Source organism: Bubalus kerabau, chromosome 2 (genome assembly GCF_029407905.1).
Source record: "Bubalus kerabau isolate K-KA32 ecotype Philippines breed swamp buffalo chromosome 2, PCC_UOA_SB_1v2, whole genome shotgun sequence".
In the NCBI taxonomy this organism is placed as follows: Eukaryota; Metazoa; Chordata; class Mammalia; order Artiodactyla; family Bovidae; genus Bubalus; species Bubalus kerabau.
In genome coordinates, this window is record NC_073625.1 from 5,532,563 (window position 1) to 5,549,995 (window position 17,433).

Sequence of the window (17,433 nt, forward strand, 5' to 3'; positions counted from 1 at the left end):
AAGATCATTTAATGGGGAAAGAGTAGCCTTGTCAACAAATGGTGCTGGAACACTGGATAGCCACATGCAAAAGACTGGAGGTGGACCCTTACTTTACACCATGTACAAAAATTAAATAGTGGATCAAAGAGCTACATGCAGAGTCAAAACTATAAACTATTAGAGAAAAACATAAGGGTAAATATTCATGGCCTTGAATTTGGAATGAATTCTGAAACACCAAAAGCTTGACCATTAAGAAAAAAAGACAAATTAGACTTCATCAAAATTAACAACTCCTGTGCAACAAGACACTATCAAGACAGTGAAAAGAAAAGCCAAAGAGGGGGGAAAATTTGCAAATCAGAGCTAATAAGGGACTTGTTGCCAGAATAAAGAACTTTTATAATTCCAATAAAAAAAGATAAGCCAATTTTGAGGAGGACAAAAAAAAAATCTGGATTGACATTTTTCTGAAGAATATAGACACATGGCCAATAAGCACATGACAAGATACTCATTATCAGTCATTAGGGAAAGACAAACCAAAACCACAGTACCACTTCACATCCAGGAAGATGACCGTAAAAGTCATAGAAGTGCTGGCAGAATATTGAGAAATCAGAATCCTCATACTCAGCTATAGGAACATAAAATGGTTCAGTCACTTTTTGGAAAACCATCTGACAGCTTCTCAATATTTAAACAGAATTATCATTTGACTTCGAAATTCCACTCCTAATCATATACCCAAGAGAACTGAAACTGTACATCCATACAAAAGCTTGCATATGAATGTTCACAGCGGCATTGTTTATAATACCCAAAAGGAACTATGTCCATCAATTGATAAATGAATAATCAAATTATATCTAGACATTGGAATTTGACCATGAAAGGAATGAACTACTAATGCATGCTGCAACACGGAGAAACTTTTAAAATATTATGCTAAGTGAAAGCAGCCAGTCACAGTTCACATATTCTGTGATTCCCTTTAAATGAAATATCCAGAAAAGGATACCGTGACAGACAGTCGATTAGTGATTAGCTGGGGAAAGAGATGGAAGGGCAGGTGGTTGACAGCTAAAGGAGCATCACGTTTCTTTCTGAAGTTCCCAATGAAGATGAAAATGTTCCAAAATTGATTGTGGTAAAAGTTGCAAACTCTGAGTCACTTCTTATGTACTGAAATGAGTTTCATGGTACATGACTGTGTGTGTCCTTAATTGCTCAGTCACGTCCGACTCTTTGCAACCCCATGGACTGTAGCCTACCAGTCTCTTCTGTTCGTGAGATTCTCCAGGCAAGAATACTGGAGTGGGTTGCCCTGCCTTCCTCCAGGGGATCTTCCTAACCCAGGGATCGAACCCAGGTGTTCCACACTGCAGGTGGATTCTTTACTGTCTGAGCCACCAAGGAAGTCCTATGGTATATGACTATATCTCAATAAAGCTTTTCCCCCAAAATAATCTATAGCACAAATACCCCAGATGTGGTTAGTGGAACTGTGCTTTCCATGAACTGTCTTTTGTTAGTCCATGAAGAGTTGACCTTGCACCAAAATATGAGATTGTAGCAAGATTTTCCTCAAAAGGAAAGTGTGCATTGATTATCCAGGCTTGAGCTTATCTCCTGAACAGGTTCCTTTGAGTAGCCCTGATCTACAGCCCCTCACACTTGAAACAAAATAATGATTTCCAGTGTCTTTGGTGACTACATCCCCTGAGACTTAAGTGAGGAGGGGTAGTGATTCTGTGAGCCAGGTTACCCCAAAGTTTCTGAACTGGGAGGTGGATCATGGGGGCCATGGAGACCCTTGAGGGGGGGGCCAGAGTGGGAGCAGGGATGGGGTATGAAGGATCAGCAGAAAGGGGGAAAAGGGAACAGAAATGGAAAGCTACTGTGAGAGGGAAACCCAAACAAGAAACCTGGAGCTAAGATAGCAGCAGTTAACACTTCATCCAAGTTTAGCCCCTTGAAGAAGCACTGCTGCTGCTAAGTCGCTTGAGTCGTGTCCGACTCTGTGTGACGCCATGGACTGCAGCCCACCAGGCTCCTCCATCCCTGGGATTTTCCAGGCAAAGAGTACTGGAGTGGGGTGCCATCGCCTTCTCCATGAAGAAGCACAGGGAGACCTTAAAAGATGCTGGCGTCAACCTGCTACCCCTCGTCCTGTTTGGGACACAGGATGACTGAGATGAGAGTCAGGAATCTATACCACAAGGACCCCAGAGATTTCCAGCCATGTTGAAACAGTGAACCAGAGAAAGAAGCTGAAAATAAATGCATGTGGCAGCATAGGAATAATTTCTGGGATTTTGTGGCATCTGGAGTAGTCACAAGAGGACCCTGAAAAAGCCAAGTCTTTCTTTTCCCCTTACAAGAGAAACCTGTGTTTAAACATTTTGCAATATCAGCTTTTGAGTTATTCTTACTCTAATTAAAAATCAGGGCTTTAAACAAATTGCTAATTCAAACGTTAAAAATAGAAGGTAGCAATAAAAGATGTTAGGATGTCATAATAAAATTCAGTAAAAGCTATAGCTTAAACGATTTTCACTTCTCTCACTTTCAAGTTTTAGAGGTGTACTTCATCAATAAAGTGTTGCAATTAAAACCATTTCAATTAAGTTAAAACTGGCTTCGAGTGAAAAAAAAAAATGCTACCAGTTAGGGCTCAAGTGTAAAAGCAGCTACAAACATAGGGAGCTAGACCTTAAATAATCAGCCGATCTACAAGTACTGACTGAACACCAACCACATAAGCATCATTGAACGGCACTATGGAAAAGAAAACAAGTGTAAAACATCACCCTTGGTTCCAAGGATACAATAAATATGGAGACAAGGTGTTTAATAATAAATGAGAATCCTTTATTCATTCAACAAACATTTACTGAGTACCTACTGGGATAAAGATTGGCGAGTATGAGAGAATAGTTATTTTGTATACTGTTCTTTATGCTTTTGTGTATGCTTGAAAGAGTTTATGATACACGCTTTTAAAGGAGTAATTAAAATCGTTCCGTTTTAGTTTGGTTGGTAACAACTGCTAATATTGGTTTCAGGTTTTGAAAAATACCTAGCAATCAAGGTGGATTTAGGATTAATGCTAATTGGAAATCATACCTTCAAATTGATTCTAAAGCAGAAAAATCTGGTAACTGCTTTTTGTTTTGAATTACTTGGACTTGGCTCAGAAGGTAAAGAATACGCCTGCAACGTGGGAGACCTGGGCTCAATCCCTGAGCTGGGAAGATGCCCTGGAGGAGGGCATGGCAATCCACTCCAGTATTCTGCCTGGAGAATCCCCATGGACAGAGTGGGCTACAGTCCATGGGGCCGCAAGAGTCAGACATGACTGAGCGACTGAGCAAGCACCTTCCTTTCAAGGTGCCTTTATTACAAGTTCTTAAATTTTTTTCAACCTGGTACTTAATTAACCATACTGCCTAATGTTGCTTTTAAGACACCCAACACACATGTGTATCTTAGTCTTTGATTAGAGCTGAGGGGAGGGGCCCTCCTTTAGGCCTCCTAGTCCCATCATGCACTACCATGTCCTAAAGATTGTTAATAATGAATCCTTCAAATATAAGAGATCTTGATATAAAACAGTATAACTGGGAATGTAAATCTGCAGCCACTGTGGAAAGCAGTGTGGAGGTCCCTCAGAAAACTAACTGAAAGCAGAGTTGCCCTGTGTTGCAGCAATCCCACTTCTGGGCATATAACTGGGGGGGAAAGTATCATTAGAAAAGACACGCACCCCTATATTCACAGCAGTCAAGACACGGAGACAGCCTAAGTGTCCATGGACAGAGGAATGCATAAAGACACGGTACATGTATATATAATGAAATATTACTCAACCACGAAAGAGAACAAAATAATGCCACGTGCAGCAGCATGGATGGACCTAGAGATGCTCATACTAAGTCAGTCAGAGAAAGACAAACACCTTATGACCTCACTTTTACCTGGAACCTAAAATATGACACAAATGAGCCTATCACAGACTTGTGGCTGCGGGAGGGGAGGGGAGGGGAGGGCTGGGAGGTTAGGATTAGCAGATGCAAACTATTCTAGAGGATGGACCAACAGCAAGGTCCTATTGTGTAACACTGGGAATGATGTTCAATCTCCTGGGATAAATCATAACGGAAAATATAGAAAAGAACATATATATGTGTATAACTAAGTCACTTTGCTGTACAGCAGAGATTTAAAACATTGTAAATCAACTATATGTCAACAAAAAATAATTTAAAACACAGTATAATTGGACAATGTAGTTCTTAAGACTTATGGGCTTGCCACATATTTCAGTGTTTTACCAGAGTTGTGTTTCTAGGCATGTGAGTGATGCCCTAAAGAAAAATAACTGTGAAATAATGTGAAGATGATGGTAACAGATTTTCCTGGTAAAGAATGATTAGAGTCATGGATCATTTAAGTCCATGTGCTTGCCCAGAAGAAAAGTATTTCACTACTTGGGTTTTTTTGTTTGTTGGTTGGTTTTTATTGTTGGCCTCCCCAGGGCTTGTGGCATCTTAGCTCCCAAACCAGAGATTGAAATCAGCCACCACAGAGATAGCCCTGAGTCCCATCCACCAGACGGCCAGGGAATTCCCTCAGCATGTTGACCAGCCAGCTCCCTGTGCCATGTAGGGCTGTATACCTGTTAGTTCAGTTCAGTCGCTCAGTCGTGTCCGACCCTTTGCGACCCCATGAATCGCAGCACGCCAGGCCTCCCTGTCCATTGCCAGCTTCCGGAGTCCACCCAAACCCATGTCCATTGAGTCGGTAATGCCATCTAACCATCTTATCCTCTGTCGTCCCCTTCCCCTGCCCTCAATCTTTCCCAGCATCAGGGTATACGTGTTAACCCGAAAGTAAAATCTCGGTCCAGTCGACATTTAAAATCCGGAACAAGAAAAACAGGAAAAAGAAGAGACGTTTAATTACGAAGAAAGAGGGTAAAAACTTTAATGCCCTTGGCTTAACTCGTGTGTGCTTAGAAGGCACTGTAAACTGCTGGCGTTTTTCCTTCCCCGTTTCGCGTGTACCGGCCCCGGGGAGATGCACTTACACCCCGGCGCCCAGGACCCGGTCCGGTCCAGCCAGCGCTGGGCCGGTGCGCACTCACCTCCGATTCTGGGTCCGCCGCGCTCACCCTTCAGGCGCCTCCTTCCGTGGTGTTCGCATCCATCTCCAGCGTCTCCAGGCCGAAGCGCCTCGCCTCGGCCTAGGCTTCCAGCCGCCTCAGTCTCCCTTCCCCTCCCTTCTGTCGGAGCCCACCTGGCGACCCCCAGGCCCCCGCGCCCTGCGCCCTGGGCCGCTGGATGCGGGCGAACATCCTCCAACGCCTTGCACGAGAAGCCCGCCGCCTCGGCCTCACGCGGAGCTCCTGTGCCCGCAGACCTCAGGCCCGCTGAGTCCGAATTCACAGTTTTTAGCAAGATCCCCAGGTGATCCCCCTGCCCGGGAAAATTGGCCGGCCAAACACGAAACACCCGGGCTGCTCGAGACTCTCGGTCTCGGCTCGTTTCGGCAGCAGCGAATGCACTCAATGTGGACCGATCCAGAGAAGACTAGTCGGTCCCCCGCCGCCCTGGGCAAGGATGACACAGATTGCCGAAGTGTTCTGTATAAAACAAATAAGTTAAAAAAGAAAGAAAGAAACGTGGTCTCCAGTCCCAGGTGGTCTTGGCCACCGCTGGGCACCCATGTCATCCCCTTCCCGAAAGTTGACCTTCTGTTTGGAAATCCATCCCTGACTTCTCCCCTCTCGCCAGCCCGAGAGCATCCCTTCTGCCTGGATTTGCTGGTGATGCCGGGTTGGGGGACCGAAGGCGCCAGACCTCCGCCTCCGCCCCAGCCTAGGTCCCATCGGGCCTGACTCACCTCTGCCCCTGCTCGCCACCTGTGCCAACCGCATATCGCGCGGCTTGCCCACACGGTCTGTGCTCCTGGGTCTGCACCCACCTCCGGGTCTCCCTCCATCAGCAGACACCTTTCATCTCCCATCTCACTGAAGAAGGCTTCTGTTCCTGCCTCAGCTCAGTCCTCTACCACCGGCTTCTTCTCTGGTCTTGGGCTCCCCTCAGCCCACCGCCACCAGGCTTCTCCCTTCAGGGCACGAGGGAGCCCACTCCAGGGACCCAGCCTCACCCCCCAGCGCTGGCTTGTCCTGCTCCCAGGGCTCCCCTGCCGGCTGCCACCAGGCTCCCCTTGCCCAGCTGGATTGTTTTGGCCTCAGTCACTACCCCTCCTAAGTCCCCTTCACAGGTCTGTCCCCATCACAGGTGCCTCAGGACTGGTGTCCCTGAGATGCAGGCCTGGCTCTGGCCTCCTTTCACTCCTCACTCCCTGACGGCACCCCAATCCCGCCCCCCCCGGTCCCCCCAAATGCCAAAGACCTCCGTCTGTCCCCCAGGCCTCCCCATGGAACCTGCAGTGTTCAGCTCTTTGTGTTTGGCTCCTCTTTGATGGAACCGAGACACCTCTGTTTCTGCGAGTCCCAGACTCATTGCTTTTCTTCATTCAATAATGGCTTATTGGGCCAGAGGCCGGGGAGGGAAAAATTGGGGGGTTGGGATTGACATATATACACTGCTGCTGCTGCTAAGTCGCTTCAGTCGTGTCCAACTCTGTGCGACCCCATAGACGGCAGCCCACCAGGCTCCCCCGTCCCTGGGATTCTCCAGGCAAGAACACTGGAGTGGGTTGCTATTTCCTTCTCCAATGTATGAAAGTGAAAAGTGAAAGTGAAGTCCTCAGTCCTGTCCAACTCTTAGCGACTCCATGGACTGCAGCCCACCAGGCTCCTCCATCCATGGGATTTTCCAGGCAAGAGTACTGGAGTGGGGTGCCATTGCCTTCTCTGCATATACACACTACTGTATATAAAAGAGATAACTGATAAGGACTTACTTCATAGCACAGGGAACTCTACTCAATACTCTGTATTGCTGTTGCTTAGTCACTAAGTTATGTTTGACTCTTCTGCGACCCCATGGACTGTAGCCCGCCAGGTTCCTCTGTCCATGGGATTCTCCAGGCAAGAAGACTGGAGTGGGTTGCCATTTCCTTCTCCAGGGGATCTTCCCAACCCAGGGATCAAACCCACGTCTCCTGCAATGTCAGGTGGATTCTTACGACAAGCCACCAGGGGAGCCTACACAGTAATGAAAGTGAAAGTAAAGTCGCTCAGTTATGTCTGACTCTTAGCGACCCCATGGACTACAGCCCACCAGGCCCTCCATCCATGGGATTTTCCAGGCAAGAGTACTGGAGTGGGGTGCCATTGCTTTCTCCGTTAACAGCGGCTAGGCATATCATATTTACCTGGAGCTGGTATACTTGGTGACAGCCTTAGTGCCCTCGGACACAGCGTGCTTGGCCAACTCCCCAGGTAGTAGCAAGAGCTTGGCAGTCTGAATCTCCCTGGATGTGATAGTCAAGTGCTTGTTGTAATGCGCCAGGCACGATGCGTCGCCAGCGATGCGCTCGAAAATGTCGTTGACGAAGGAGTTCATGATTCCCATGGCCTTGGACGAGATGCCGGTATCCAGATGGACTTGCTTCAGCACCTTGTACACGTACACGGAGTAGATCTCCTTGCAGCTGTGCTTGTGCTTCTTGCCATCCTTCTTCTGGGCCTTGGTCACAGCTTTTTTAGAGCTGTTTTTAGGGGCAGGAATGACCTATGTGGAAAAAGAATCAAGCAGATATGTATATGTATAACTGATTCACTTTTCTATACACCTGAAACCAACATAATGTTATCAATCAACTATACTCCAATAAAAATCAAGAAAATAAAAGGAAAAAATGGTTTATTGAGCATCTGTTACTGCTGCTGCTAAGTCACTTCAGTCATGTCCGACTCTGTGTGACCCCATAGACGGCAGCCCACCAGGCTCCCCCATCCCTGGGATTCTCCAGGCAAGAACACTGGAGCGGGTTGCCATTTCCTTTTCCAATGCATGAAAGTGAAAAGTGAAAGTGAAGTTGCTCAGTCGTTTCCGACTCTTAGCGACCCCATGGACTGCAGCCTACCAGGCTCCTCCGTCCATGGGATTTTCCAGGCAGGACTACTGGAGTGGGGTGCCATTGCCTTCTCTGTTATTGAGCATCTACCATGGGCCAATTCTAAATGCTGATGATACCATAATAGTTAAGTATCCCCTCTCCCCTGCATCTGATGTTCACCTGAGGAGGACAGACAGATTGATAAACAGTCAGATCTTAGGTGGTGGCAGGGGCATGAGAGGGCTTCCCAGGAGATGCTAGTGGTAAAGACCCTGCTGCCAACGCAGGAGACGTAAGAGACACAGGTTCAATCCCTGGGCCGAGAAGATCCCCTGGAGAAGAGCAGGGCAACCCACTGCAGTCTTCTTGCCTCGAGAATCCCACGGACAGAGAAGCCTGGTGGGCTGCAGTCCGTAGGGTCTCACAGAGTTGGACACGACTGAAGCGAGTTCGCTCGCATACATGCAGGGGCTTGAGAACCAGAAAGGCAGGTAAGGGAAAGGAAGGGACCAGGAGCCGAGGAAGTGGGAGCAGGAGTGCTCTTGACGTTGCGGTGGTTAGGAAAGGTCCCACCGATAAGCCGGCATTTGAGTAGAAGCCTGAAGAAAGCGAGGCGGTGAGCGCTGGGAGGACAACTGTAGACTGCGGGGAGGCGGAGGTTCCCGGCCCCGAAGCAGGCCGGGGCGGCGGCGGGTCTGGAGAAGCGGCGCGGCGGGACCGCGAGTCCTGCACGCTGCGGGGCCGCTGCAGGTCCACCCCGGGCGGTGGAGCCGCCTGAGTCTCAAGCGCCAGTGGCTTGCTCTGACTTGACGGGCCTCCAGCCCGGCCACCCTCCCCAGCTGCCCCGCCGCCTGTTCCCGTCTCCGTGGAAGGCCCTTCCCTCGTCCTGACTCTGACATACCCCTCCTTTCCTTAGGGTACATAGGCTCCCAGGGTACAACACTCGTTTCACATATACCATTATTCTGTGTAAGGGGGCCTGGAGACTAGGAGCTCGCAGCCAATAATCCTGAAGTTATTAATTTAAAATCAATTTTTCACATCCAGCAATAAAAGTACTTCAAATCCAAGCATCGCTCTTAAAAACAAAAATATAGCATGAATCAGTCATAGGTGTGCATATACCCCCTCTGACAGAAAACAACAAAATTCTGTAAACAATTAACCTTCAATTAAAAATTAAATTAAAAAAAACCCAAATACAGTAATTCTTAGAATCAGAATCACAAGGTCTTAAAGATATGGTCTGTCTGTGCTGTAGAAATATTTATCCCAAGCATGACTTTCCTGAGTGTTTCACTAGAGATCCAAGATGACTTTACATGGAATACAGGAATCATTATTTAACAGCAGAGGAAACTGAAGCCGGGAAACCAGAGTCACCTGGTTCAGATCACACGGCTCAGAGGAACTCAAGCTCTCTCCTGGCTCCTTGCTCTTTCTACTTGAACAAATCCCTGCAGAGACGCCAAACCTCAACATGGGCACCTTAATTTTTTGACCATTTTTGTTGGTTGAAGAAGTAAAACCCAAATCATCATGTCCTTTTTGAGAGAGCCGAGGGCCAGGCCGTCAACGGCCCCTGGAACCTGCTCCACAACTCAGTCTTCCCAACACTCAGCCCTGCGGGTAAGATTTAATCACTCCTAATCCCGTAGTTCTTTCCTGGCCAAAAAGTGTTGAAAATGTTAGTCGCTCAGTCGTATCCGACTCTCTGCTACACCATGGACTGTAGCCCACCAGGGTCCTGTGTCCATGAAACTCTCCAGGTAAGAATACTGGAGTGGTTTGCCATTTCCTCCTCCAGGGGATCTTCCCAACCCAGGGATCAAACCCACATTTGTATTGCACGCAGATTCTTTACCATCTGAGCCACCAGGGAAGCTGAGGCATAAGCTTTTTTCCTATGCAATGTGACGTTGGCTTTATATCGATCCCAAAGGAAATCTATGGCCTTCTTTATTGCCCCTTTAAAAAGTTATACATTGAGATAATGCTCTAAATGCAAATTCCTCCCACGGAAGGAGGGGTGGGCAGTGCGCAGACGTTTAGAAGGAACGCGGATTCCCCGGGGAAACTGGTTATTCAAGAAACGTTTACATCTTGCGGTGCATGTAAAGACAACAGCACAACCTGTCCTTATTTATCTAAGGAGCTCTTCATATTCCAGGCCCATATCTGGCATCATTGCTGACACCATGAACAAATGAACGTGTCCCGTCCTGAAGCCTTGACCTTCTGCACAGAGTGACTGAGATCACCAGGTTACTGAAGAGCAAAGCAGACAGTGCCAGCCTTCGGATGCACTAGCTCTGATTAGCTTTGGATGAGAAGGTGAGGCGAAAGACTCTAGGTTCTTGGCTTTCGATTTCTTTGCTTCCTGCCCCCCTCAAGGACCTTAGGGTCTTGGCAGTCATCAAAAGAGTTGGAGATTTAAGAGAGACATAGGTGAACTCCGCCTGGGACATTTAAGTGAGTATTTGCACTAAATGGGAGGAGATGGGGCTGGAAGTCAGGACAGAGATCTGGCTTGCAGGCCCAGCTCTGCAGCACGCCAGCACAGGTTCGCTGGGTGCAGCCTCGCAGCAGGGGCCCAGGCAGAGCGTGCCAGGCAGGACGAGGCTGCATAGTAGGGCACCCGCCTGACTCACCACACACAGGGGTGCAGGGGGCACTGGACCACTGAGTGATGAGGGTGGTGGAGTGAGTGAGGCAGGAGCTGAAATGCCGCAGCCCAGAGGCTTGGCCGAGCAGGAAGGGAAGCAACGCCTGGAGCAGGCAGAGGGGCCTGGACAAAAGGAAGACATTGTCAAAGGGCTTACCGGTTGCGGAGCCTCGATCCTGTCCCTTAACATCCTTCCCCAAACTTGCCCATTTCATGTGCCGAGGCTCTAGCCTCTGCTGTTTCAGTTCCTTTCATATCATGTCTTGCACAAACGCTAGGAGTTGCAAGACACACATTCCTGGCAGCAGAAACAAGCAGGGACCCCACCCCCCTCTCCCATAAACTTGACATTCTTTTTCCAGCTGCATGCCAGACCAGCACTAAACACACTATACTACTCCCCTAGGACAAGCAGGAATGTGAAAATAGAACAAGGCTGAAATCTATTAAGATTCATATCCATAGAAGTTGTATGAAGCTAACAAAGGACTTGAGAAAAGAAAAAAAACTAACTGTAGCACAACCCCCAGTCTGTAAATGGCTTAGAGGTTGAATCAAAGTGCTTTGAGTTAATTAGAATTTCCTCTTTAGGCAAGAGAACACAGTTCCACAAAGCTAATAGCTGTTTAGATACTGGAAAGAGAAACCCAGCAATATATTACGCTTTGGAGGAAAGTAATAAAACCCACTCATGATCTGAATCTTGAAAACCTCAATACCTCAATTTATTTCATCAGAGATTCTCTTCTTAAAATGTTGTGAACACTGCAGGAGGGAGAAAAAAAGTGAAGCCCCTGCTCTTGAAACCTGAACGTCCATTCAGATATATGTCTGTGTCTGTTTTAGCCTTGCCCTACAGCTCTCCAAAACTGGGATGAGAGTTTTTCTTGCGTGTGTGTTTTTAAGTTTGAAACACTTGTAAACATCAACTAAACTTCAATTTAAAAAGATGTTAAAACCCACAAAACCAAACAGTTAAAAAGCCTTTTTAAAGAGAACAATAGAATGTTACTGAATTGTAGAAAATCAGACACTTTGACTTCTGATGCTTCAAGAGGTTCCCAACCGAGAGTTTGTTAGTTGTCAGCTAGTGTGTGGTCAACAACACAAATATGCCAATCTGCATGATGCGGACTCTGGAATTCCCAGCACCTCTCTGCCTTGTAACAAGAAATCGCTCCTGTTTTCTGAGACCTTCAGGATACATGAGCGCTGGTTAAAGGGAGTGCAATGCTCCAAATGTTTGTGCCCCACCCCCAGGTTATTTTGTTGAAATCTTAACGTCTGATGTGACGGTTTCAGTGGGCGGGGCCGTTGGGAGATGCTTCAGTCTCCAGGGTGGAGCACTCATAGCAGGGATTAGGGACTCCTGAAAGAGGCTCCAGAGAGCTCCTCCCCATGAGGACGCCACCAGACGCCTGCAGCCCAGAGAGGGCCAGCTGCACCGACTTCCAGCCTCCAGGGCTGTAAGCAATAACTTGTTTACAAGCCACCCGCTTTATGGAACTGATGTATTGTTATAGAGGCAAATGGACAAAGACGGGGATGGAGCCCTACTTGGTCCAAACAGAAGGGACAGTTGTAATCTTGGAGAAGGAGGCTTAGAGGGTGTGTGGTGTGGGAGGAGGGGCCTGGGAGGAGCCCTCGTGGCCATATGCCCACTATTGGCACACACTCCGCACGTGTTTCTGTAACTAGAATGGACTAATTCTAGTTTCCATTTTGCTGTTAACTCATTGTGTGACTTCAGGCAAGTGATTCTGCTTGACCTTCAGTTTCTGCATCTGTGAAGTGGGGCTGACCCCTGAGGGAGCCCCCAAGACACACTGATGAACTCAGAAGCTTTGGAGACATGAAAAGAGGAGTGCAAGTTATCTCTGTTTTGCTTCTTCTCAAATACTGGCAGGTGTCTGGCTTTCAGGTCAAGAACACTGCCAGTATTTTCAGTGGCTTTCTTTTAATCAACAAGCTTCTTTAGCTTGTAAAACTACAAGCTTCTTCCCCCAAAGGCTAATTCCCTCATGAGAGTTTTTTAAAAATTGGTCTGAAACAGCTTTGTATCTTGGAATTGAACCTTAATTTAAGAAGAAAATCTTGTTCACTTTGGTTTTAAAATTAGATGGGATTTCTAGGCTGATCCACAAAATCTCATTTTAATGCATAGCAGAAGTAACCTACCTTCCTGCTATTAATTCTAAGTTCTGAAAACTGCTACTGCTAATCTATTACTGAACTTAATTGAATACTTACTGTGTCTCAAGTGCTATGCTCTGCATTTTACATATATTCCCTTTAAGCTTTATAACAACTCAGGGAGATATTGTTCATCCCCCATACATATAAAACGAGTCTCTGAAAGGTTAAAGGACTTTATCCAGCTAAGAAATAATAGGCCAAATTTTAACCAGGTTTGGCTTTTTTTTTTTACAAGTCCTTGGCATTTCCACTATAACTGATTGCTCAAATCAGACTTATGGAACACAGGCCAACAGTAAACTAAAGTTTGTGCTTATGAATATCAGAAGCATTCATTCATTTTAAAAAAGGAAAAAAAAAACCTTGCATTTTCCCCCAAAATCTCTATAAAATATGCTTCAATTTTCCACACTTAAGACTCGTCATTATATGGTACAGACTGAATCAAATCTACAATATATACTCATTTGACATTTCCTAATTCAAATAACAAAACCTTCATAATACTAAATTGAATGTTCAAAAAGCCCTCAGAAGGAAACAGTGCTCCCACATAAAAATAATCCTTCAATTTTTAAAATAATGCCCACCATCAGGCATACAAAGAAGTGCCTGCATTTTTCACCTTTATGTCATATATTCCTGCTGATTTCCACCTCAGCTGGGACTGACTCGTGGGTCGTGGTTGGCTCTTTTCAGACTCTGCTACAGGTGTTGTCTGTGCTGAAGAGTAAGTAACTCCTAGTATTACCACACTGGCTGCAGGCAAGATTGTCAAGAAGCTGGCTTGGAGCCCTCTGCACATAGAACCGCTCTCTGAAGTTGCAGTCTACACAACAGCAGTTTATAGTAGCAACCTCATTGCAGCACATTGAGAGGAATGTTAAATTTAGCTTACTGGCAAGAATAGCCTACCACAGCTGAAGAGCCGTACAGGTTTTAAATAACTCTGAGACATAAGAGAACTCCCCACATTTCTTCTCAGTCTGCTTGGAACACGGGCAACTTGACCCCCAGCGCACAATTAGAAAGTGTAGGGTGCAGTCAGGGGAGCTAAAGACCTTCCAGCTGTGACCCAAAGAAATATGCAGATTGCAGCCATTCATTCGGGAGCTAATTATCCACATTCATCCAAAGCCGCCAGAGGAGACCTAGCGAATCTACCTCATTTGCCTCCGAGTTTCAGGAGTACTTATAAAAATTAAGCTGAGAGAGAAAAGCAAACTCTCCTATCAGCTGATACTTTGGGCTCTAAGACATAACTCTGCTAAAGAACTGGGATAAATGAGAAGAGATGATATACCAGAATCACCCCAGGAACTGTTTTAACCAACTCATTGGTTTTATTCGATCTGTGAATTTGGATTACATGTGTCATTTTGGGCTCTGTGATTTATCTGAAGTTCTTAGAAACCTTGTTGAAAGTTAACATTGTCACAGCTTTTGCAAATCCAAGATGGGGAAATGCAGAAGACGAGAAAGCACTTGCAACCCAAATGTAAACACTTCATGTAAAACTTCTTTTTGATGTAAAATCATTCAACTCCACTTGTTCAATGAATTTAGGTAATTTACACACAGTTGTGCAGAAGCCGAAACCCCTGATGCTATAATTCTGTTTAGGGATGGGCTTGTTCATGAGCAACTCACAGAAGATGGGCAGGTTGCTGGACCTAAAAATAAAAGAAGGGGAAGAAGTGTTGTGCACACACAGACATGGAGAAAATAATGAGGCTGATTGGCAAGTGAGGGCTAAAAGATCAGCGTCTTCAACTTAAGCCACACCTTGTGAATGATACAAGTTTTCCTGATGTGAAAGTTAGATTGTGACTTCAGATTACTCCACAAGATAGATGTGTCCTTAACGCTTTCATCTCCGTAGTTTATTTCACCGTCAGCGGTTGTTTTACAATGCCTCACTTAATAGTTGTAAGCAAAATAAACCTAAAAGAAGTTCAGTTCTACAGTTACGAGTTCACGTTTAGTGAATGTTTAAGCTAAAACAGAACTGAAACCTCACACTCACCAATCATCGAGTTTCTTCAACAGTTCTTAACAACTTACTGTGTGCCAGGAATTAGATCTGTGGGAAATCAAGGGCTGACCCGATGAAATGAATAATTTAGAAACATCACATAACGTGTTAGCAGTGATATACAGAATATCTTAGAAAAGGGAGACCAGAGGCACAAAACCAGTGAGGAAGGGATGAGTGCCTGGGTCCTGTTGTGGGAAGACAAAGAAATGAGTGGGAGAGAGACATTTTAAAGGAATAATCGACAAGGAGGACCTGATAAAGTTTAATGATAAAGTGGCATTATTGGTAGAAAATGGAAAAATATGGAAAGGGAACCACCCAGAGACGAGGAGTTGGATTTTGGGTTTGGACAGAATACCTGCAGTTCAAGATGCCAGTGACTCTAATTCAGGGGTCCCCAGCCCCTGGGCTGCTGCTGGTCTGTGGGCCGCACAGGAGGAGGTTTGCACTGGGCAGACCAGCAAAGCCTCATCTGCACTTAGAGCTGCTCCTCATCGCGAGCCCTGCCCCCTGTCGGAACAGGGGCGGCATTAGATTCTCATAGGAGTAGGAACCCACTGTGAACTGCACATTATGACGAGTTATATAATTATGTTATTATATACCACCATGAAATAATAATAAAGTGCACAATAAAAGTAACATGTTTGAATCATCCTGAAACCATCCCCCTACCCAAGTCTGCAGAAAACTTTTCTTCCAGGAAACTGATCCATGGTGCCTAAAAAGCTGGGGACTGCTGCTCTAAATGATTGCTGGACTGATTTGATTAACTGAGAATCTGGAGTATGTGGACTTGCTTCCCAATTTACGCCTTCCATAATTTATGCATTTGTTAGTTTTGAAAGAAGCAATCTATGAGGCACACTTTTCCACATTTACCTTCCATTAATGAACGCAAGGACTGATGTTGAAGCTGAAACTCCAATACTTTGGCCACCTGATGCGAAGAGCTGACTCATTTGAGAAGACCCTGATTCTGGAAAAGATTGAAGGTGGGAAGAGAAGGGGACGACAGAGGATGAGTTGGTTGGATGGCATCACTGACTCTATGGACATGGGTTTGGGTGGACTCCGGGAGCTGGTGATGGACAGGGAGGCCTGGGTTTGCAAAGAGTTGGACATGACTGAGCGACTGAACTGAACTGAATGAATGCAGGTCAGGGAGAACACCTATTACAGAAAGCTGAGAGGTATCTTTGGAAACCTTACTTTCTTCTGCAATGAATACTGGCTCAGTTCAGTTGCTCAGTCATGTCTGACTCTTTGCGACCCCATGGACTGCAACACACCAGGCTTCCCTGTCCATCACCAACTCCCAGAGCTTGTTCAAACTCATGTCCATCGACTTGGTGATGCCATCCAACCATCTCATCCTCTGTTGTCCCCTTCTCCTCTAGCCTTCAATCTTTCCCAGCATCAGGGTCTTTTCCAATGACTCAGTTCTTCACATCAGGTGGCCAAGTATTGAAGTTTCAGCTTCAGCATCAGTCCTTCCAATGAATATTCAGGACTGATTGCCTTTAGGGTGGGCTAGTTGGATCTCCTAGCTGTCCAAGGGACTCTCAAGAGTCTCTCCAACACCACAGTTCAAAAGCATCAATTCTTCGGCGCTCAGCTTTCTTTATAGTTCAACTCTCACATCCATACATGACTACTGGAAAAACCATAGCTTTGACTAGATGGACCTTTGTTGGCAAATACTGTCTACATCTTGCCAATTGACAGTCAATGGAGTCAAACTTTGCCCCTGTGGGCAGCTTGTCAGGAGACTGGGGCTACGCCTTTCTTGCCTACTGCTGAGTTAGTCTGCTGTTCTCTTTAAAGTAGATCCCAGAAGCCAGTGTATTTAGCTCCCTGTGGACCTTGGAATTCTAAGAATGGGAACATCCATGTCTATGCTTCGTTGTCCACAGCTCCAGGACCACCTGGCCTGTACTCCACCATCAGCCTCCATTTTATTCTATGGTGTTTTTTTTTTATTTAAGTTTTTATGGTCCTTTAAGAAATGTTTTCCATTTTAAATGAATTATTATTAAATTTTTTGGCTGTGCCACATGTCTTGTGGGATCTTAGTTTCCTGACGAGGGACTGAACTAATGCCCTTGGCAGTGGAAGAGTTGATTCCTAACCACTGGACCGCCAGGGAATCCCTCATCCTGTTTTCACCTCACATCCTCTTCAGAATGACTGGTGTCCTGTAATGCCAACTGTATCAGCCACAGATCATGGAAGTCCTTTCCAGTTGTGAGCATGCTCAATTCATCTTTACATTACATGAGAGTAAGCAAGGAAATTGCATTTTGTTTTTTAAGCACAGGATAAGGAAGTAGGAAACCAGAAGATCGGGAAATGGTATGCTTGATGTCCCATGTGTTTAGATAGTTAATAAATTTGAGATTTGAATTTAAAGAGCATCTCTGTAGCAATGACACAAACCACAAAATCTGGCTGATTTAATTTATATTAGAGTAAATCAAAAGGGTCTTTATAAAACCCAGGCTTAAGTATTTTA

General features: G+C 45.9%; 2 protein-coding genes and 1 long non-coding RNA gene across 4 annotated transcripts in view; 1 reads left to right on the forward strand and 2 right to left on the reverse strand.

The window, feature by feature from the left end:
- Nucleotides 1-5,398, reverse strand: part of TOP2B (DNA topoisomerase II beta) — a 97,776-nt gene extending 92,378 nt beyond the window's left edge. For both annotated transcript variants that reach the window (XM_055566922.1, XM_055566921.1), the window contains exon 1: nt 5,132-5,398. The gene's annotated coding sequence lies outside the window, so the exon portion shown is untranslated. The remainder of the gene's footprint in view (nt 1-5,131) is intronic.
- Nucleotides 5,399-7,328: 1,930 nt separating this feature from the next.
- On the reverse strand, nt 7,329-8,980 carry LOC129643480 (histone H2B type 2-E-like). The gene is made up of 3 exons (XM_055568023.1): nt 8,921-8,980; nt 8,593-8,793; nt 7,329-7,691 (listed from the first exon to the last, which is right to left on the reverse strand). The coding sequence occupies exons 1-3, from the start codon at nt 8,978-8,980 to the stop codon at nt 7,329-7,331; spliced, it is 624 nt and encodes a 207-aa protein (XP_055423998.1).
- A 173-nt stretch (nt 8,981-9,153) lies between these two features.
- On the forward strand, nt 9,154-15,710 carry LOC129644584 (uncharacterized). The gene is made up of 3 exons (XR_008710849.1): nt 9,154-9,648; nt 10,190-10,353; nt 13,580-15,710. It is a non-coding gene; the product is annotated as an uncharacterized LOC129644584 (long non-coding RNA).
- The last annotated feature ends 1,723 nt before the right edge of the window (nt 15,711-17,433 follow it).